Source organism: Guillardia theta (genome assembly GCF_000315625.1).
Source record: "Guillardia theta CCMP2712 unplaced genomic scaffold GUITHscaffold_7, whole genome shotgun sequence".
NCBI classification, from domain to species: domain Eukaryota; class Cryptophyceae; order Pyrenomonadales; family Geminigeraceae; genus Guillardia; species Guillardia theta.
The window spans coordinates 172,427-191,193 of record NW_005434667.1 but is presented as its reverse complement, the minus strand read 5'-3'; the positions used below and the strand labels follow the sequence as shown (position 1 = coordinate 191,193).

Here is an 18,767-nt window from a genome sequence, read left to right as displayed (position 1 = left end):
GAAGAGGGAGGCAGCTGGCTCACCTGTGTAGTACAGAACCCTCAGCTCTGGGGAGACTTGAGCCGGAAGAAATGGAGCGGACCAGCGAACGGTTGCAGCGAATTGAAGAAGCATGGAGGAGGAGGAGGAGGAGCGCACATGAGGGTTTGCTTCCAGTCCGACGTGGCAGGTGGAGGAAAGGAGTTATCCGCACTTCCTGCGAGAAGGATGGGATTGAGCGGGATCGATCACACTAGAGGAAGACTCACTCATTGCCGGGCTCTGGACCTCCTGGGAAGTTTTCCTAGAGGCCAAGGATTACAAAGAGAAGGAAAAAATTGAACGAGAAGGCACATGGATTCTGATTTCGGGGTTCTGACTGAGTTATTGACGGTTTCAGCGAGGTCGCTCTGCGAGGAAGAGAAGCTCTAGTCAGGTGGATCGCTGCCCCGATCATCAACATTGACGTCGTCGTTGTCATCACCACCACCACCATCGTCATCGTCAAAATCATCTTCATCAGCATCTCAATCATCTCCAGCAGCAGCATCGCCATGACACCGATAGCTATGCACACAAAGTCCTTGCCTCAATGTGCAACTTTGGTCTTGACAGCGAAGCAATCTCAGGCCGAGTCCCAGCCTTGATGTTTGCATCTACAAGCACTGACGATCTGAAACATTTCAACGTCAATGCCTCAATTTTCACACCAGATGAAATAAATTTCTGCATCTTCTCATGAAAATCAGCCACCAGCTTCCTCCTTGACTTACTTTCTCCTGACTGGAGCGATCGGAGGAATTTCGACATTTCCGAGTGCGACTTCCTTTGCCAACGCAACCCACTGCACCGACGATGAGAGGGGGGAGGAAGGAAGAGACTTCTTGCCTTCTCGTAGGTCTTCTTGAGCTCTTTGATCGTATCCGACGTGATCTTGCTCTTGAAGAAACAAGATTTCTTGAACTGTTGGCAGGGGAACAGAGTGAGATCGCGGGCTCAAGAGAGAAAGCGTGATGTAATAGAATGGAATCACAGGGAGAAATGGGATGGAAGGCGGTTGAAGAATAAGGAGAGGAGAGGGGAGGGGAGGAGATGAGAAGAGAGGAGGAGCAGGCCAAGATAAGGTAAGATAGGGAATAGAGAAGACAAGAAGGGAATAGAGAACAGGTCGGATAGGAAGGGGGCAAAAATCTTGACCTTGACGTTACCCCTGACCGTCATCTCGACCTCTTTCGCCTTTCCTGTACTCAGATGTTCATCCCTTCCATCCATCACATCTGTCAACTCACCGCTGTTCCGCACGTCCCATCGCATGCAGACCTGACAAGACAAGTTAGTCTTCTTTCATAGGGTAGTGCTTCATGATGCATTCCGCTCCTCTCCGCTCATCTCTCTGCCCTGTCCGCCTCTTCCCGCATGATTTATCTCCCAGCTCCCTCACACAACAGCAAGAATCTCGGTTGCTCTCATCAACACATCATAACATAACACGTTGTGTCTTACGTCGAAACAATCTCCGTAAGGAATCTCCAACATCGACGCCGAGGTCTGATGATGCAAGCACAGTCAAGATCCGCTTCACACACAACAACCTTCCATCACCTCGAGAACAAAACTTGCTGGTTCCTTGACCAGCCTACACGTCTGCATCTCTCGAACTCTTGTCGTCTTCTTGGTCACGAACGAGGGCAGAGAAGTATTGATCGGAGATGTGTACTGAGTCGCAAACGATCACAACATGCCGCCATGAAACAAGGAGATCAACCTGCACTTCTCTCGCGTAGCTGCTGTTTGCACTGTGAAACCATTTTCAAAATCTTCAAATTGTGCCATCATCTCATGCACAAGAACCTGTTCAGCTTGTTCCAATCTGACACCTTGACATCTGTGTCTCCTCTATTCTTGTGCATCTGCCGTCTAACAGCGGGAAAGGTGAGAACAGAAAGACAGAAATATACTCCAGATCACCCGAATCCTGTTGACTGGGAGAAAAATAAACGATAGAATTCCACGACATCACAGGCTATCAGCGTTGTCTCAACTATCACTGCAGAAATGTCAACGCAACTCGGAGCTTGTGCCGGAGAACATGCCGGCGGGGTAGGCAGATTCATCTAAAGTCTCGTCGAGATCGGCTGATGGAACAGGACAGTCAGAGGGGGGAAGAGGTGGACGGAAAGGACGAAGACAAAGAGGAGGAGAGGAAGAGGAAGAGGGAGCGAGGGAGTAATTGAGCGAGCAGAACCTGAAGTCTTCTTGGGTGGATGTGAGAGACCTTCCAAGACCTGTTTGCGAACAATAAAAGTTACCCACGTTGTGATGATATAATCGTATCTCAGTCTCTGCCTTCATATCGACAACCATGACGTCAAACAACGTTAAAAGCTATCATCGTAATCTTCATCCTAATCATCTCTTCCGAAGCCGTTCTCTTACAATATCTTCGTCAATTTCAGGCACGGAGTCTCCTGCTGAGCCTTCTTTGATCAACATGCCTTGCACTGGAAGGGCAGGACGGTCAAAGGTGACGGATGAAGGAGTGACGAACATCCGACATACCTTTCTCTCCTGGGCTCATGTTGGGCACTTCTGGTACAAGAGTTTGCGGTAGAGCCTCAGCCTGCTCGGCTCTCTCGCATACACTGGAGCTGTCTGGCCACTCTGACTCAGGTCCTTCGGGGTCGTCCTCCTCCTCCTCCTGTAGGAAAATAAGAACCTCCTCCACCTCCTTCTCGTCACATCATCATCATCATCATCATCATCATCGTCATCATAGTCATCGTCATCGTCAACTCCTCATCATGTCAAACTCCTCCTCCTCCTCCTCATCTACTTCTCCAAGCTGTTGGTCCGTAGTCGACTCCAAGGCCCGAGAGATTCCCTGATGCTCATCTCAGCATTGTCTCACTTCGCTCCTCCTCGTTCTACCTTGGAGATCGCCCAGAAATTGCTCAGACCCTTGTACGCCTCTCTGTTACACGACAGGGATAAGAGGCAATGAGTTGTTGCGGAATCTGAAAGGACCTCCGGAACAAGAAAGAAGTGAAGAGATATTTGTTGTCTGTGACTGTAATCTCGATGGCATTGGGAATGATGTAGGCAGTCTGTCCATATGATCACAATCGTGCAAAGTAGCGCCCATCGCTCCCTTCCGTCTCACGCACCTTTGCTTTTCTGATATCAGTGATTTCACTGTACGGGATGACAATGCTGAAGTCGAAATACTCTCAGATCTGATCTTCAACATCTCTGCCTGCTCACCTCCGCACGCTACCCAGTAGATCACAAGCAAAGCAGACGTGTCTTGGAAAGAGATACATTCGACCCTTGTAGGATTGTCAAAGAAACTTTTCGCGATTTCCAACGGTCATGGCGCTGAAAACCTGAAGGAGGATCATTTCCTGCAGAGCGCAAGCGTAGTCCTCGATGAGAAGCTCAGAGGAAGGCAAGTTGAATCTGAAGTTTGCAATGAACATCACATCTATCACAACACAAGATCATGACAAACCTTCTGTGGAGAGGGTCCCTAACTTCTTCTTCTTCGACAGGAGGATAGAAGGAAATATCCTGCCAGGCACAACAACGTGAACACAACAAACAGGTTTGTTTGCTATGATTGAGATTGTTCCAATCACCTTCTTCATCAACTTATCAAACCATGACCGCTCATTTCCTCGCTCTGTTCCAGGGTGGTTCGTTAATGAGCAATTGCTTCACTGCATTTCCTTCATGTAGTACCGAGTTGTTGGAGCTGTATGGAAATATAAGATGGAGCACGAAGAGCAGGAGATCATCGGTGACATACCTCATCAGTCGATAAGATGTCACTCTCTATCGATCTCGACGGCGTCTGTTGTCTCTTATCAGAAGACCTCCTTCCATTCCTACAAGCACCGCATCAGGCCGGAGCTTGGGGCTGAACACTTCTTTGGACGGAGATCCGTAGATCCTGGCATAGGTAAGCAATGACAGCAGCCGCACATGTGCCTGTCGATCCACCGGCTCCCTTCAATGCTCCTGCTCCTGGTGGGCGTCTGCTCTCCTTTGGTTTCTTGCTCATCATACGGCAAGAGTACTGGTAGACAAGTTACCAGTGGAACCAGATGATAGCCGAGCCTCACCCTCTTTCGAATCCATTGACATTGACATAGAGAGAGATGCTGATTGTGTCGTCTGTTCAGACAAGCTTAGAGAATAGGTGGCTGTTGTTATCGCAGAAATACCATATGGTAATGAACACTTGCACACCCACTCCAAGGATTTCGTTGGGCCCAGCTCCTGCTAATCTTCGCAGTGAATCATGGTAAACGAGTGCATTCCCCCCCTCTCAATCGCTCATCCGGTGATTTGAGCATTGTCTGCCCAAGATTCCTCCACCATCATCAAAATTGTTCTGTTGACAGTGCAAACTTGCTATACCTTTACTCTGCATCCTGGATCGAAGGCTTCATCTTCTCTTCATGATATAGGAAGAAATATCTTTGACTCTTCTTCTAGCATCGATCCTTCTACTTGAACACTCTAATTTCTCCATTGCCCCCAACCCTTCGCTGCGGCTTTCCCTCCGGCTCTCGCCATGCTATTATGACTATCGACCTTGCCCCCTTCTTCCCCTACAACACCCACCCCTGAACACAATTTCCCCTCTGATTTCAAATATGTCTCTTTATTTTGAGTATTCACCATGAATTTATCAGACAGTGCATAGTATCTTTGAACCAAAATTTCCAATTTTGAGTACCCACCATGAATTACTGAGATATTTACATACCCCACTTTCAAGATCCGTTCATGGGTGAATGGCTGGGTGGGGTGTTCAGACATTGGGTAAAATAGACCCTGTAATGTGATGGTAATATAGGGGGTGGGGGGTGATAATCAAGAAAAAAGTCTGCCTCAGGATTTTCATTAGGAATTGTAAAAGGCAGCTCTGGAATAGGCAATAGGTGGGGGTGATGCATTATGTACCGGTGGTCATGAAAGAGCCACGGTAGGGGTGGAGAAACATCGGCTTGTAGTTGTTGAATTCTCAAAGGGGTGGGTACCAAGTCGAACAGGGTGGTAATGTTCGAACTTTGATTGTCCACACCGGGGTGTCGTTACCATAAATGACCTAAATTGTAGGGGTATATAAAATTTGAGAAGGGGTACCTGACAACAAGTGGGGGTGGACGATTTGAAGCGGTCCATACCGTGGGTAGTGAAAATTATCGTGCATAGAAACAGGGTAGGGGTTAAAATCATGAGGGGTAGGGTCTGAATGGGGTAGGGTAGTAAAAAAAAAACAAAGCACACGCGCACGCATCGGCGGGAGCAGCAATGGTGAGGCTACGCATGATGAGCGGGGAGAGGAGGGGAGGAGAGACGTATGAGATGAATGATGATGTGAGAGAATGATTTCATGAAGTGTTGCAAGAGAATCTGTGATGATGCATATCAAGATAACTCGTTCAAGCGTTCAGAGAGACGGAAACTGTACTCACTGTTCGATTGACACTGCTATGGCTCCCTTTGAATGTTCTGTCCCTGTTACACTGTTGCGAGTTTCCATCTTATACGTCGGATCGGAGGACTGAATAGTGTAAAAGAACTTTTGTTGAGGATAGTATGACTGAACGAAGTTGGCTTTGTTGTGTTGCTGACAAATGGCAAGTGGATTGCTTTCGTGTCGGAATGTTTTTCAGTCAGAGCATTACACGGGTCGGTTGTATTTGGTCTGTGAGAAGGAATGAGAAAATCAAAGCGTATCAGAGCATTACACGGGTCGGTTGTTGTATGTGGTCTGTGAGAAGGAATGAGGAAAACACAGCGTATCGCTGCATTCCTTTCTGTATAGTTGGTAGCAGATCTGTTGTCACAGTGTACGAGATACATGTTTCATGTTGGATGTGTGTGTCGTTTCGCGCAGACTGTTTCAACGCTGACTTCTTTATTTTAGTCTGACGAGAACAGAAGATTGGTCGAGGCCGGACGCGTCTGCTTGGTGAACTACGGTCCTCTTGTCGGGAAGCTTGTCGTGATCGTCACCATTGTTGACGGTGATCCTCGCATGTTCAACTTTGCAGCGCTGACTTTCAACTAGGCAAGGTTGCCCTCGTCGATGGACCGTCTGCCACCAACCCTGTCAAGAGACAGCTGATGCCTTTGAAGCGCCTTTCCATCACTCCCATCAAGTGCAGCATCCCCGCTGGTGCTCGTGTCAAGACCTTGGAGAAGGCCTACAAGGACGCTGAAGTCGAGAAGAAGTGGGCGGAGAGTAGCTGGGCTAAGACTATCGCGCGCAAGGCTGCCAAGGCCAAGTTGTCCGACTTCGATCGCTTCAAGGTTATGGTTGCTCGCAAAACTGTAAGTTCGTTGATGTCTGATGGAGCTGTGAGGTCTGACTTGATTTTCTCAGCGTGCTCGCGTTGTGAATAAGGCTATCAAGGCCATGAAGAAGTAAATCGTGCCTCAGAATAAACAAGGAAACAAAGCTGTTCACGCGAATGACGTGGGTGTGAACAGTGAAAGTTTCACACGCTTGTTCGATCGTTAGGCATTTGTGCGTGAAGGATAGAAAAGATGGAAAGTTTGGTTGCAGCGCTGAAAGGATGTCATGAAATGAAACAAGCAGCGCATGATAGTGTGTCAGATCCTGAGTGCCGATGCAACATATAGGTCAAGAGCATTCTCCTTTTCTCATCGCTTGTACGTTCTGTAGTTGCGAGCGATTAGTTCTGTATTCGCCAAGTCCATCTCGCAGCAACAATTCCTTTGAGGTCTGCATAGATCCTGCTGTAACATACATCTACGCCCGATACTCTTCACAGCAGCAGGTTCACACGATAGATTCAGTTCCTTCACACCTCTCAAACAACTCGTGTGTACAACTGACACGACAAGTTTCTGTTCACTCCACATACAGCTCATACAACTCTACTCACATCTACGTGCTACAACATCCCTCTGACGTCCCATGTGCATTGATACATCGCCATGACAGCCATTCGTCGCACAACAGGGCCATGAGTGCATGGACTGGTCACACACCACCCCCGATGTGGCTTGTCATCGTGAAGGGGGGTGGGGTGGAATATTGGAGGGGTGCCTGTTACTTTATAAATAAGGGTGGGTGGTGATGCTCGTCATACCTGTTCCATGGCAGCAGGGTGGAGATCGCGGATCAGGAGGGAGGAGAGAGCAGGGGAGTGAGGAGGAGGAGGAGGAGGAGAGGAGGAGGAGAAGAGATAGGATGGGATCAAAGACAGATGGGTGCAGTGCAGGGAGAAGAGAGGGAGGGAGGACATCTGTAGAGAATGTGAGTGTAAATGTGTCGATCCTCCATTGAGTGTGGAGCGTTTCAAGATAGAGAGTGAGAGTGGAAGTGAGGGTGATAGTTGAGAGGACACGTACACGATGGACTGGGCACATCTAGCGGGAGCTGGAGGATGGAACAAGCTGTTCGATCGCTACTACAGGAAGCAGGAAATCTACGAGATGAGTTGGAGCGACGTGGACCTCTCCAAGATGATCGTGGCAGGATCGCCATTTGCTGGTCCCTTCGGTGAGCACTGCTATGCGCAAACCGTCGCCATGACTGTGGTATGCAGCCATGCTCCGAGATGACAAGAAAATCTCCCTCATCTCTGCCGGATCGCTAAGGCCGACCCTCAACATCTACAGCTCCTCAGGATCGCTACTTGCTTCCATCCCGGTGACTGAGAGGACGCGTCTGATGCTTGTACTGACATGGTGAGAAGGCGCAATGGAAGACGGGGCGGGTAGTGGAGATGGGCTGGACGTCGGACGAGAAGCTCATAGTGGTGCTAGACGATGGGACTGTGATGCAGTTCTCGGCTGTTGGGCGACTCATCCAGACTTTCAGCATGGGGGAGGAGTTCAGGACCGACCGTGTGCTGCTCTGCTGCATTTGGGGATCGGGAGTCGTTTGCCTTTCTCGCTCGCATTCTCTCGTCTTCGTGGACAACTTCGAGGAGCCGATCCCAAGGCGAATGCCGAGGCTGGGGGACATCGCGAGCAGCCCGACGTGCATGGTGATCATAGAGCCGTCGATGACGCAGTCGAAGGGGCTGGAGGTGCTGCTGGCAGTGGACAAGACGATCCTGGTGGTTGACATGACGGGGGTGGAGGATCAGAAGCTGACGGCAGGCCCGATCCGCCGGATGAGTGTCTGCCCCAACGGCAAGATGCTTGCTGCTTCACGCACGATGGGTTTGTGTGGGTGATCACGACAGACTTCAGCAAGAATCTGTCAGAGTTCCCGACCAAGAGCCAGGTGCCTCCGCTGCAGCTGGTCTGGTGCGGCACAGACTCCGTGGTGCTCTACTGGGACAAGATCGTGCTCATGATCGGACCGTACGGGGACTGGGTGAAATACGCCTACGACGAGGCCGTGTTCCTCCTCCCGGAGATGGACGGAGTGAGGATCATCTCCTCCTCCCGCTGCGAGTTCCTCCATCGCGTCCCTGACAGCGTCGTTGACATCTTCAAGATCGGCTCCTGCACCCCAGGCGCCATTCTCTTCGACGCCCTGGAGCTGCTGGAGAAGAACGACGCGAAGGCGGACGAGAACATAAGGGGGATCCGAGACTCGCTGCCAGAGGCGATCTCCGTGTGCCTTGATGCCGCCTCGCACGAGTTCAGCGTCGAGCTGCAGAAGCAGCTGCTCAAGGCAGCCAGCTACGGCTCCTGCTTCCTTGAGGCGCACAGGCCGACCAGGATGGTGAACGTGCTCTCTTCTCTCCGCATGCTCAACATGATCCGAGAGCCCCGTGTTGGCCTCCCCCTCACCTTCCCCCAGCTGCAGAGCCTCTCCCCGCAGACCCTCGTGCTCCGGCTGGCACAGCGGCAGCAGCACTACCTTGCGCTGCAGATCTGCGAGCACATGGGGTTGAAGAAGACTGAGGTCCTCGTCCACTGGGCATGCGAGATGATCCGAAGAGGAGGAGACTTGACGGACAAGGAGCTCTACGACGCGATCCTCGCACGGCTCCCCTCTTCTGGGCACATCTCCCTGGCGGAGGTGGCGGCGACGGCATACGCAGAGCAGAGGACGGAGCTGGCCAACCTGCTGCTGGACAACGAGCCCAAGGCAGGGGAGCAGGTGCCGCTGCTGATCAGCATGAAGGAGGAGAAGCGAGCGCTGGTGAAGGCGCTGGAGAGCGGCGATCCTGACCTCGTCTTCCTCGCAATGCTCCACATGCAGAAGTCCAAGACTACGTCGGACTTCTTCCAGGTTGCTGCTGGTTCAGGAGGGCGCTGGGGCGGGAGAGGAGGGAGGAGGGAGGAGAGAGGAGGGAAGAGGGAATGGGAGTTCAGGAAGTGACTGGATAGTAGAAGAGAAGACAGGCCGGAAGAGGGGAGAAGAGGGGAGGGGAGAGGAGAGGATTGAAGTGGGAGGGGGAGGGAGAGGAGAGAAGAAGAGCTGAGATGTGATCGTAATGCTTGTGTTTTCTCAGAGTGTCCTTCGTCATCAGACGGCCAAAGATCTCATGCTGCTGTACAGCAAACAGCAGGATCACACCCTCCTACGACAGCTCTGCCAGGCCATGGAAGCGCCGCATGAAGCTGGGAGCCAGCTGCTGTTGGAGTCTTTCAAGGCGCCGGATGTGACGAGGAGGAGAAAAGGGATGGAGCTGGCGATGTCTCTCTTCTCACAGAGCAAGGATGAATCAGCCAAGCTCATGGCAAAGGTCAGAGATGCCTGCTCTCCTCCTCTCTGCTCTCCTCCTCTCCCCTCTGCTCTGCTCTGCTCTGCTCTCCTCCTGTCCTGTCCTGTCCTGTCCTGTCCTCTCGTCTCCTCTCCTCTGTTCCCCTCGCTTTATATGTTTCCATCCCTGCTAGCCTGACCACGTTGAGCAGCACACGGAGGAGCAGATTCGACTGCAGGAGGCTCAGCTCGAGTTGGAGCAGGCGACCGGAAGATCCGTCTTTTTCGACACATCAGCTAGCGAGACGGTGAGCAGGAGCTGGAGGGGGAAGGACGGGAAGTATGGATGCCAGGAAAAGCCGAAAGAGGAGGAGGAGGAGGAGGAGAGGAGGAAGAGAGAGGGGAAGGGGAATAATTGGGGGCAGGGTCAAAGGTGAGGACGGGGGTGGGGGATAGGGAGGTGTAGTAGGAGCAGAAGTAGCAATGGGTGGGGTGGGCAGGAGGAGGAGGAGGAGGAGGAGGAGGAGGAGGAGGAGGAGGAGGAGGAGGAGGAGGAGGAGGAGGAGGAGGAGGAGGAGGAGGAGGAGGAGGAGCGAGCAGCAGGTGAATGCGGCGCAGGTTCGCCTCTGCTTCGTCTACAACCAGCACAGCAGGGGGCTGAGGATAGCCAAGGACATGAAGTTCTCGGAAAAGCTCCTATGGAGCCTCAAGGTCGGAAGAATGCTCCGCTCCCCTCTCCCTACTCTCCACTCTCCTCTCTCCTCCTTCTCCACCACCTCCACCACCTCCACCACCTCCCCCTCCCCCTCCCTCTCCCCCTCCTCCATTTCCTTCTCTCTTATCCTCCTTGTCATCCTCGTGTTCTGCTGATCTCTCAAGTCCTTGCAGGTCAGCGGCCTGGCAGAAGGACACGACTGGAAAGAGCTCGAGAAATTCTCGAAAGAGCGGAAGACGGTGAGGATGGAGAAGAAGAGGGACGAGGAGGACAAGAGCTGGAGGGAGCTGAAGGAGAACAGCAAAAGATGGGAAGAGGAGGATCAGAATGCGGACAAGGAGGAAGATCGTGGAGGAGTATAAGGAAGGGGAACATGAACGAAGACGAGGACGAGGAAAGAGGAGACGGGGTGGTGGTGGTGGTGGTGGAGGTGGAGGAGGAGGAGGAGGAGGAGGATTGACGCTGTCCTGCAGCCCCCCATTGGGTTTGAGCTGTTCGTGGAAGCTTGCATCCGAGAGAATCGATTTGACGAGGGGATGAAGTACGCGATGAAGATGACGGACATGGCAAGGAAGAGCGAGCTCTGTGTGAGGATGGGAATGCTCAGGGAGGCAGCCGAAGCTGCCGTGCAAGCAAGGTCTCCTCCGTCCTCTCCGTCCTCTCCTTCCCTCCCTCCTCTCCCTCTCTCCCTCCCCTTCCTCCTCCCATCTCTTCTTCACTGGTTCTCCTTTTTTGTCGTCCTTTTCCTGCAACTTGCACTTCCTGCTCAGGCTCCTGCTCCTGCTCCTGCTCTTGCTCCTCCTGCTCCTGCTCCTGCTCCTCCTGCTCCTGCTCATCTCCCAGCAGGGATCGAGACATGCTCCTGAGCGTAAGGTCAAAGTGTACGAACCCTTCAGACATGGCGATCATCGACAACCTCGTGGCTCATTCAGGTTTGTGAGAAGAGAAGAAGGAAAAGACATCGAGAAGATATCAACATCAAGACAAGGAAGATATCAACAAGACGCGGAAGATATCAAGAATTGTTGGAATGCAAGACGGGACATGCAGACAGTACAGAGAGGAAGAGTGAAGGAGTTTGCAAAGAAGAAAATGATCATTGGATTGCTTCGTCTATCTGTGCTGCACTCTCGAACCATTCTGCAACTCCTTAGATCTTTCCTGATCGAATCGCATGACCACGAAGTTTCCGCGATTTGCTTCAATAAATTCTTTAGAGTTACCGAGTGTAAGTACAGGAGGAAGAGGACTGAGGGAGAGAAGATGAGTAGTAGGAAGGAGAAGGTGGAGGAGTAGGACAAAGAAGTAAAGGGATATTTTTCAACTCCACGTCACGAAGAGCTGCCAGAACGAGAGTCATTGCGCTGGACTTGCACAACAAGAGACTTCTGTCGCTTACCTTGAGCGTGTGTATGATTTTGCTTTGTTCCTCAGTGAGGTGAACAATTGCTATCTGCAAGCATGTCAGCTCGTCCTCGTCCTCGTCCTCGTCCTTCACCTCCTCGTGCTCCTTGTCCATCTTCTTGATGCGAACGATGATAGGAGACTGCCCATGTCGTTAGAGGAGGAGGAAACATGGGGGAGGGGGCAAGAGCGAACGAGACGCTAGGAGACCTTTTCTTGAGGAGCGATGTTCAACCTTGTCTCTTTGAAGGGATCCAAAAACTGAAAAGAGCGTGAGAAACAGAAAAGGATGATGATGATGATGACGACGACGACGACGACAATCATGATGATGATGATGATGATGATGATGATGATGATGATGATGATGATGATGATGATGATGATGATGACTGTGCAGACTAAAACAAGGTTATCATCTGATCACCTCACAGTCGGAGGAAATGACGAAAGAAACTTCACGGTCGTAGAAGTTGGTGAAATAAATCTTCTTCTTGTGGATCTTCTTGTCTACTTCACTCACAGGAACTTTGATGCGGAAAGCCTTGACGGGAGGCTGCAGAAGTGATGAGGAGAGGAGAGGAGAGGAGAGGAGAGGAGAGGAGAGGAGAGGAGAGGAGAGGAGAGGAGAGGAGAGGAGAGGAGAGGAGAGGAGAGGAGAGGAGAGGGAAGAGAGGAGATAACCTCAGTAACAAGATCAACTTCAAGCTCGCGATCTTCTTCGGCGCAAAGAACTTCAAGACATCTCTGCGAGAGACAGATTGAGGAGAGACAAGAGAGAAACATGAAGGAGGGAGGAGGAGGGAGGAGGGAGGAGGGAGGAGGGAGGAGGGAGGAGGGAGGAGGGAGGAGGGATCAACAAATCAAAGGTGCATAGCAGGTCCCTCACCCTCCACTCCTCCTCGTTGCGCGAGTAGTCAAGCTTTGAGTTTTCTCTTGGGTCGACGTACTTGAGGCCGACGAGCTAGTCGAGTCACGTCAGATGTCGCAGCCGATTGACTGCCTCCCTCCCTCACCTGATGCAGGTCAAACTTTGACTGAAGGAGCGACAGCATCTGTTTCCACGTTGTGTCCTGCGGCGAAGAAGGCGGTCAGTGGGAGGAGGCGAATGGAGCACATGCAGGAAAGGGGGGGGGGGGAGGAGGAGGATGAAAGAAGAGTGGAGGGGAGAGGAAGGGGATGGAGGAGATCGAGCTCCTCTCCCTTCAGTTTTTACCTTCTGGATTTCGACAATTCCCAAGCTCTTGTCGCCTCCATCAAAGACAACCAATCTGTAGAGATCTACAAGAAACCATGTCATAACAAGGATGATCATCATCACCGCCATCGTCGTCGTCATCGTCATCTTCATCGTCATCATCGTACCCGAAGAGAAAAGATTGTCATTATCGCGGTCTTCTGCTTCGTTCATCTCCTTGAGTCTGGTCAGCCTATCTCGCGATTCATCCGTATCATCTTCCAGCAGCTTCTGCTCCTTCTCCTCCTTCGCGTGAGGATACAGAGGAGGAGGAGAGGACTCAGGCGCGTCAAGCACGGGCATCGGCCCTTTGAGAGGAGGAAGGTGCTTCGGAGGTTTCACATGCTCCTCTGGCAGCATACCAGGGACATGACTTGGCTCCTCTCCTCCCTCTCCCTCTCCTCGCAGCTGCGCAGGACTCCTCGCCTCTCTCCCTCCCTTGCTGACGGGAACAGTGGCGACGTAGGGGAGGACGAACTTCTTGAAGCGAGGAAGGTCGATGCTGCCGGTCCCATCCTCCGCCTCGTACATGATCCTGCTGATCTCCTCGTTGGAGAACCCGAACTTGCTCATCGCCATGTCCAGCTCCTCCTCCGAGATCGACCCGTTCCCGTCCGCATCGAACTGCTTGAAGAGCGCCAGCGCCATCGCCTCCTCCTCCTTCCCCGCCGTCTTCTGAGTCAGAAGGGGAACGATCGCCTCCCTGAACCGCTCGAAGCTCAGCTCATCCTCCTCCTCGCTCCCTGCTGAGAACACTCGGAACAGGATCTCCTCAATCTCAGCAGAGGAGAAGCCGAAGGCGGCGAGGCCGAGCTCGAGCTCCATGTGGGAGATAGCCTTGTTCCCGTCCTTGTCCATCATCACGAACAGAGTCTTCGCCTCCCTCTCCCGCTCTGCATCTCCTCCTCCTCCCACGTCAGAACCACCGATCACGCACAGCACAGACTCTCACCAGTGACGATGGAGAGGTGGTCCTCTTGGGGGTCCTGGTGGATGCGATTCTCCTTTCCTCCCCATTCGCAGCACTTCCCGTTGAAGACGCTCTTGTACAGAAAGAGGAGAACGAGGAAAAGCACAGTGAAACCGCCGACGGCAACCAAGACAACCATGATGAGGAACGCTGTTCTGCCAGTAGAGGCAGGAGGAGAGGGAGTCTGCAGAGACGTCAGCCACACTCGGCATGAGAAAGGAGGAGCTGGTCCGGCACCTGAAAACTTTCAGCCTTGACGTCGACTGACGACACTACGGCCTTGGTAAGGCCAGCGCTGCCTCGTCGTCAGCCCATGAACTACTCGCGAGAGAAGTTCACCTTTGTAACTGGGAGGTCAACGCGTCCTTGGTGAGGGATTGTGAAAACTTGTTGGTGTCCTGTTGGCTGCGGTCATTGCAAAGAAGTTTGCAAGGCGGGGAGAAGCAGAAGTGAACAGGGAAAAGGGAGAAGAAGACAAACAGACAAGACCGACAAAGTAAGAAGTAGGCAACAACAAGTGTTTTCACCTCGCCACTCAAAACGTCAAGGACGAAGGAAACTTTAATCCCCGTTGCTCGGAGATAGAGATGATGAAAACGATCGGTCGACCCTGAGCAGGAACACATCAGCGAAAACTGCGACTTCCCACCATCAAACGTTTCACCTGCCCTCCTCCTCTTCCTCCTTCTTGCCGTCGACACCTGCACGTCCTTGATCCTCGACTTGTCCACTCCCAGCACCTTGGAAACAGCTGGAGCAGGGAAGGGGTGACTAGTCTCGAGATGTTAAGGAGGCATGTTACCGTCGATGTACATGTTGATCTCAGTCTTCCCGAACGTGTCGACAGTGTATCCTGCGAGGAGGAAAGGAAAGTCACATTTCCGTACGGCAGCGGGAAGGGTCTTTCACCTTCAATGACAGTTGAGATGGCCAAAGTTGAGATGACGGGCTGAGAAAAACGAGGGAATGAGGGTGAGGAAAGGAAGGACGGAAAACAGGAGGAAGCCCAAGAGAAAGCAGGAAGGAGACAGGAGAGGAGGCTGGAAGACCTGATTTGTGGATGGAGGAGGAGGTGGTGGTGGAGAGGGTGGTGGTGGAGGGGGTGGTGGTGGAGTTTGATAGACTGAAGATTGATGTCAGGCAATATGGTGCAATAAATTTGAGGTCTGATACCAGTCGTCGTCAGGTTCATCTGAGCAGTTTCAAAGGTTGCACTTGTCTCAGCAAAGACTGTTGTCGTTGAAGACTCTGTGTTCTCCTCGCTCGTCCATGACAGCGACATGCTCGTCTGAAAGACTTGCAAGCCTGTGCTTGTCTTCTCCCCAGCTGAGGTCGTAATGACATAAGTTGCACTTGTCTTGTTGTTTGCAGAGTTGAGAGGAGGAGTGGTAGAGACTGGTGTAGAGGTAGAGACTGGTGTAGAAGTAACCGGTGACGGAGTTGTTTCTGGTGCGGAAGAAGTAGAGACTGGTGTAGAAGTAACCGGTGACGAAGTTGTTTCTGGTGTGGAAGTAGTAGAGACTGGTGTAGAAGTAACCGGTGACGAAGTTGTTTCTGGTGCGGAGACAGCCGTGGAGGGACTTGGAGTGGTTGTTTCTTGCGTTGACGGTGTGGTTTGCTGTTCGGTTTGTGCTGGAGTTGTAGAATGAGGGGCAGTCGTAGTGGTGAAGTTCGTCTCTGAGGCTGTTGTAACGTTCGTCGTTGCTTCTGTTGCAGCATTGTGTCCCTCAACGGTCGTGGAGTTGGTCTGAGCCGGTATTGGCGTGGTTGAGGACTGGTTCCCCGCAAGAGAACTGATAGCAACATAGCTCGTCGTGTTTGTGATCCCGGAGAGGGCAGCAGAACTCGTGGAGTTCCATTCCGATGAGTTTGTCAGGTGCTCGAACGAAGATGCATTTGTTGACGGAAGGGATGTTGTTTCCTGACTAGCATTCGAAGAGTTCGTTGATGGAGATGACACTGCCCATCATAAGGAATCAGGAGAGCGGTGGTCTGACAACCTATCTCCAACACAGGGAAGGGAAGGAAGGACAGCAAAGAAAGAAGGAAGGAAGGCAGAAAAGCATTGAAAAGAAGAGAAAGAAACAAGAAGAAAGAAAAAGGCGAGGGAAGAAGCAAAGTCGAACTATCCAACTCACCAGAATGGTTCGTTCCGTTTGTCTGGTTGACAACAGATGTTGAAGAGTTGACTGTTTGCGATGAGGAGCCATTGATGCCTGTAGCTGTCTCGTTCCCGCTCGAGTTTGAAATGATGGAGGTTGTACCGACCTCAACAACAGAAGTTGATGTTTCTGACGCGTTCACAATGGAGGAGGCGTTTGACGTCGTTGAGTTTGTCAATGTAGAGTTCCAGTTAGTTGTGTTGGCGACGAGAGTCGTATTTGTTGCGTTGTCACAACAAGCCAAGAGAAGAGAACAAAGGAATAGAAGACACAGAAGGGGAGATGTAGGAATCGACAACATTGATCGTTGTCTGCAATATAATTGACGCGCCATCACCTGCTGATTGCAAAAGAGTTGTGTTCAAGCTCACTAGTCTGCTTGTTAAGTTGTAGTTCAGGTCGTATCACATGTCACACGATCTGCTCAAGATCTGCATGTGCTTCAACAAGGAGCATCAGGCTACAGAGGTCTTGTGAAGCCCTGGACTTGTCCATATCTGGCATGCAGGAGACGCCAGGTTTCACAGCTGGTCCATGTTCGCAAGACATGATCTGAGATTGCGATCTCCTCTCGACCTTGTTTCTGCTCCCTGATCCGAAAGGTAGCTTTCCTTTCCCTCCTGTTTCTGCAGGGACAAGAAAGTGAGTCTCAGTGTTGGTCGCCATGTCTCCTCCTAGACGATCGACGTCCTTCAACCAGATGCTTACTGATTGATATCCTTGATTGACCCTCGTGATTCAACCTCACCCCTCCTCTTTGTGTTCCATCGTATCCTACTGATTCTTCAATCTCTTCTAACTCGCGTCTACATGAACTTCATTCCATCTTTGACTTTCAACTTCCCCATCTCCTCCTATTCACTTTCGCGCGCCCTTTCCTCATTTCTTCTTCTTCCCCTCCTTCGGCCTTGCTCCTTGCTTGTCCAATGTTTATTCCACATTCTTCATAGCTTTGCATCCCTCTTATTGAGTCATTCCCTTCCTCATCATCCTGTCGTAAACTATCATGCTTGTTCTGTTTCTCCTAATTTCCATTTCCCCCTTTTTCATCATCCCTTCATCCTTTCTCGCCCTCCTCCCCCTGCCTCCTCCTGCCTCCTCCTTCCACCTCTTCATCCACTCTCCTGCTCTGTATCCTCCCCATTTCTCCTCCCTCCCTCCTCCCTCCTGCTCCTGCTCCCCCTAGCTCCTGCCCATTTCGCACAACTGCTGCCATTTTACCCGAAAGTTCGTTACTTTGGAAACCTCTCCCCCCTTACCCCTACCCCACAAACACTTACCCCCCTACCCCCCCTCGTTCACGTCCCCCTTCGCCTTCCCACCCCTACCCTTCACACAGTTCAACCAAAGTGACTGATTCGACCATCAGCTTCCCATGATCAACACCTTCAATGATTTTATATATACCTTACTTAGATAATGATATACTTTTGACCTTATCTTTCTCGCTCTTCTTCTATGACCCACCCCATCTCAATCTACCCCTCCTTATTCCTAATCGGTACCCCCACCCCTGGAACATCCTTGGCCGTGTACCCTCATCCCCCAAAAGACCCATCAAAGTTCTTGACCACCAACTGCCTCAGCGTAAAATGAGAACCCCCAGAGCGGGCCAACCCTTCAGTCACGCAGTCTGTCACGCCTCTGGTCACGCCTGCTACGATCACGCCCTGAGTCACTGAGAGTCGGCCCTCAGTGTCCGGGGCCCGGGCCGGCCGCTGGGTGTGCGACTAGGAGATTTGTTTTGGTCTCCTGCCTAGCATGTTGATGGTCCCTCAGACTTCAATGGCAAACACGAAATGTTTATGACCTCCTCCTGCTCCCCGCGCCCCCTCTCCTCCTCAGTCCTCATCTTCCTCCGAGGGCCTCCTCGTCCTCGTCCTCCCCCTCCTCCTCCATGCTTCTCGCCCTTCCTGGTTATCTCACACGAGGTTGAGAGAGCGGAGGAGACAGTCCAGCCTTTCCTCCGCCTCCTTCCGCTGCTCCTGAAAACCAGAGCATAAGTGATGATACTACAGTCCTTAGTAGCGCAGGGCGAACCTTGAACGTCGAGCTGCTGAGGATGCTCTCCTGAAAGTTTCCCACCTCCCCGATCCACCTGCCCGCGACCTGGACGACGAAACTTCGGCTCAGCACGAGGAGGAGCGAGGAGGAGGGAGGAGGAGGGATAGGTGGGAGGAGGAGGGAAGAGGGAGGAGGAGGCAGGAGGAGGCAGGAGGGTGTACCATGAGCCCTTGTATGCAAGGAGAGAGATTGGCGTAGCAGACGGTGCGTAGAGGAGCCGTGGAAGGCCAGAGGTTGGGGTGATCGCCATCGACAATGAGCAGGTTCCCGAGGGATCCCTCCCTGTGTAGAAGCGTGAGGAGAGGAGGGTGGAAGGGGGAAAGGAGAAGAGAGGGAAGGACTGGGGAGCATCGAGGGGAAAGCGTGGAGGAGGAGGGAAGGAGAAAACATGAAGGAGCAAGAGCCGGAGATGAATGAGAAGCAGGAGATGGAGGAGATGGAGCAGGGGCAGGGGCAGGGGCAGGGGCAGGGGCAGGGGCAGGGGCAGAGGCAGGGGCATACCTCAGCTCCCCCATCTTGACATGAGGATGCATCTGGCCCGCGTTTGATGACACAGTGGAAAAGAGCTTGCGCAGACTGTAAGCGGA

At 52.1% G+C, this 18,767-nt stretch overlaps 5 protein-coding genes across 5 annotated transcripts in view; 2 read left to right on the top strand and 3 right to left on the bottom strand.

Moving 5' to 3' along the window:
• Window positions 1–4,205, bottom strand: part of GUITHDRAFT_101272 (hypothetical protein) — a gene marked incomplete at both ends in the record, with an annotated part of 8,472 nt that extends 4,267 nt beyond the window's left edge. Inside the window, 23 exons of the mRNA XM_005839743.1 lie at window positions 139–196; window positions 249–283; window positions 557–652; window positions 821–942; window positions 1,195–1,299; window positions 1,483–1,527; window positions 1,582–1,695; window positions 1,745–1,775; window positions 1,831–1,896; window positions 1,948–2,026; window positions 2,539–2,677; window positions 2,813–2,860; window positions 2,908–2,950; window positions 3,004–3,083; window positions 3,144–3,189; window positions 3,241–3,305; window positions 3,363–3,435; window positions 3,488–3,546; window positions 3,785–3,829; window positions 3,874–3,928; window positions 3,979–4,054; window positions 4,101–4,152; window positions 4,203–4,205. Coding sequence (XP_005839800.1) covers window positions 139–196; window positions 249–283; window positions 557–652; window positions 821–942; window positions 1,195–1,299; window positions 1,483–1,527; window positions 1,582–1,695; window positions 1,745–1,775; window positions 1,831–1,896; window positions 1,948–2,026; window positions 2,539–2,677; window positions 2,813–2,860; window positions 2,908–2,950; window positions 3,004–3,083; window positions 3,144–3,189; window positions 3,241–3,305; window positions 3,363–3,435; window positions 3,488–3,546; window positions 3,785–3,829; window positions 3,874–3,928; window positions 3,979–4,054; window positions 4,101–4,152; window positions 4,203–4,205 — 1,535 coding nt within the window. The remainder of the gene's footprint in view (window positions 1–138; window positions 197–248; window positions 284–556; window positions 653–820; window positions 943–1,194; window positions 1,300–1,482; window positions 1,528–1,581; window positions 1,696–1,744; window positions 1,776–1,830; window positions 1,897–1,947; window positions 2,027–2,538; window positions 2,678–2,812; window positions 2,861–2,907; window positions 2,951–3,003; window positions 3,084–3,143; window positions 3,190–3,240; window positions 3,306–3,362; window positions 3,436–3,487; window positions 3,547–3,784; window positions 3,830–3,873; window positions 3,929–3,978; window positions 4,055–4,100; window positions 4,153–4,202) is intronic.
• Window positions 4,206–5,278: 1,073 nt separating this feature from the next.
• Window positions 5,279–6,598, top strand: RPL14e (large subunit ribosomal protein L14e, cytoplasmic). The gene is made up of 4 exons (XM_005839742.1): window positions 5,279–5,301; window positions 5,918–6,017; window positions 6,062–6,324; window positions 6,377–6,598. The coding sequence occupies exons 1-4, from the start codon at window positions 5,299–5,301 to the stop codon at window positions 6,419–6,421; spliced, it is 411 nt and encodes a 136-aa protein (XP_005839799.1). The 5' UTR covers window positions 5,279–5,298; the 3' UTR covers window positions 6,422–6,598.
• Window positions 6,599–7,374: 776 nt separating this feature from the next.
• Window positions 7,375–11,564, top strand: GUITHDRAFT_161084 (hypothetical protein; the record flags this gene model as incomplete). Its single annotated transcript, XM_005839741.1, has 10 exons — window positions 7,375–7,522; window positions 7,569–7,672; window positions 7,719–8,200; window positions 8,221–9,214; window positions 9,438–9,671; window positions 9,841–9,936; window positions 10,247–10,339; window positions 10,517–10,582; window positions 10,817–10,980; window positions 11,190–11,564. 10 exons carry the CDS (start codon window positions 7,375–7,377, stop codon window positions 11,281–11,283), a joined length of 2,475 nt encoding a protein of 824 aa, XP_005839798.1. The 3' UTR covers window positions 11,284–11,564.
• Window positions 11,565–11,663: 99 nt separating this feature from the next.
• Window positions 11,664–16,417, bottom strand: GUITHDRAFT_133247 (hypothetical protein; the record flags this gene model as incomplete). The annotated part of the gene is made up of 17 exons (XM_005839740.1): window positions 11,664–11,684; window positions 11,743–11,796; window positions 11,842–11,889; window positions 12,175–12,303; window positions 12,432–12,494; window positions 12,637–12,711; window positions 12,764–12,820; window positions 12,964–13,028; window positions 13,347–13,889; window positions 13,937–14,138; window positions 14,192–14,249; window positions 14,294–14,352; window positions 14,656–14,705; window positions 14,757–14,807; window positions 14,864–14,903; window positions 15,235–15,572; window positions 16,093–16,417. The coding sequence occupies 17 exons, from the start codon at window positions 16,415–16,417 to the stop codon at window positions 11,664–11,666; spliced, it is 2,178 nt and encodes a 725-aa protein (XP_005839797.1).
• A 1,621-nt stretch (window positions 16,418–18,038) lies between these two features.
• Window positions 18,039–18,767, bottom strand: part of GUITHDRAFT_133246 (hypothetical protein) — a gene marked incomplete at both ends in the record, with an annotated part of 3,986 nt that continues 3,257 nt past the window's right edge. The window contains 4 exons of the mRNA XM_005839739.1: window positions 18,039–18,101; window positions 18,157–18,225; window positions 18,342–18,462; window positions 18,682–18,713. Coding sequence (XP_005839796.1) covers window positions 18,039–18,101; window positions 18,157–18,225; window positions 18,342–18,462; window positions 18,682–18,713 — 285 coding nt within the window. The remainder of the gene's footprint in view (window positions 18,102–18,156; window positions 18,226–18,341; window positions 18,463–18,681; window positions 18,714–18,767) is intronic.

Excerpts from the sequence above, each read along its gene's own strand:
- RPL14e (XM_005839742.1), top strand. Across the intron at positions 6,018-6,061 it reads GATCGTCACCATTGTTGACG|GCAAGGTTGCCCTCGTCGAT; the intron begins GTGATCCTCGCA and ends ACTTTCAACTAG. Across the intron at positions 6,325-6,376 it reads TTATGGTTGCTCGCAAAACT|CGTGCTCGCGTTGTGAATAA; the intron begins GTAAGTTCGTTG and ends TGATTTTCTCAG.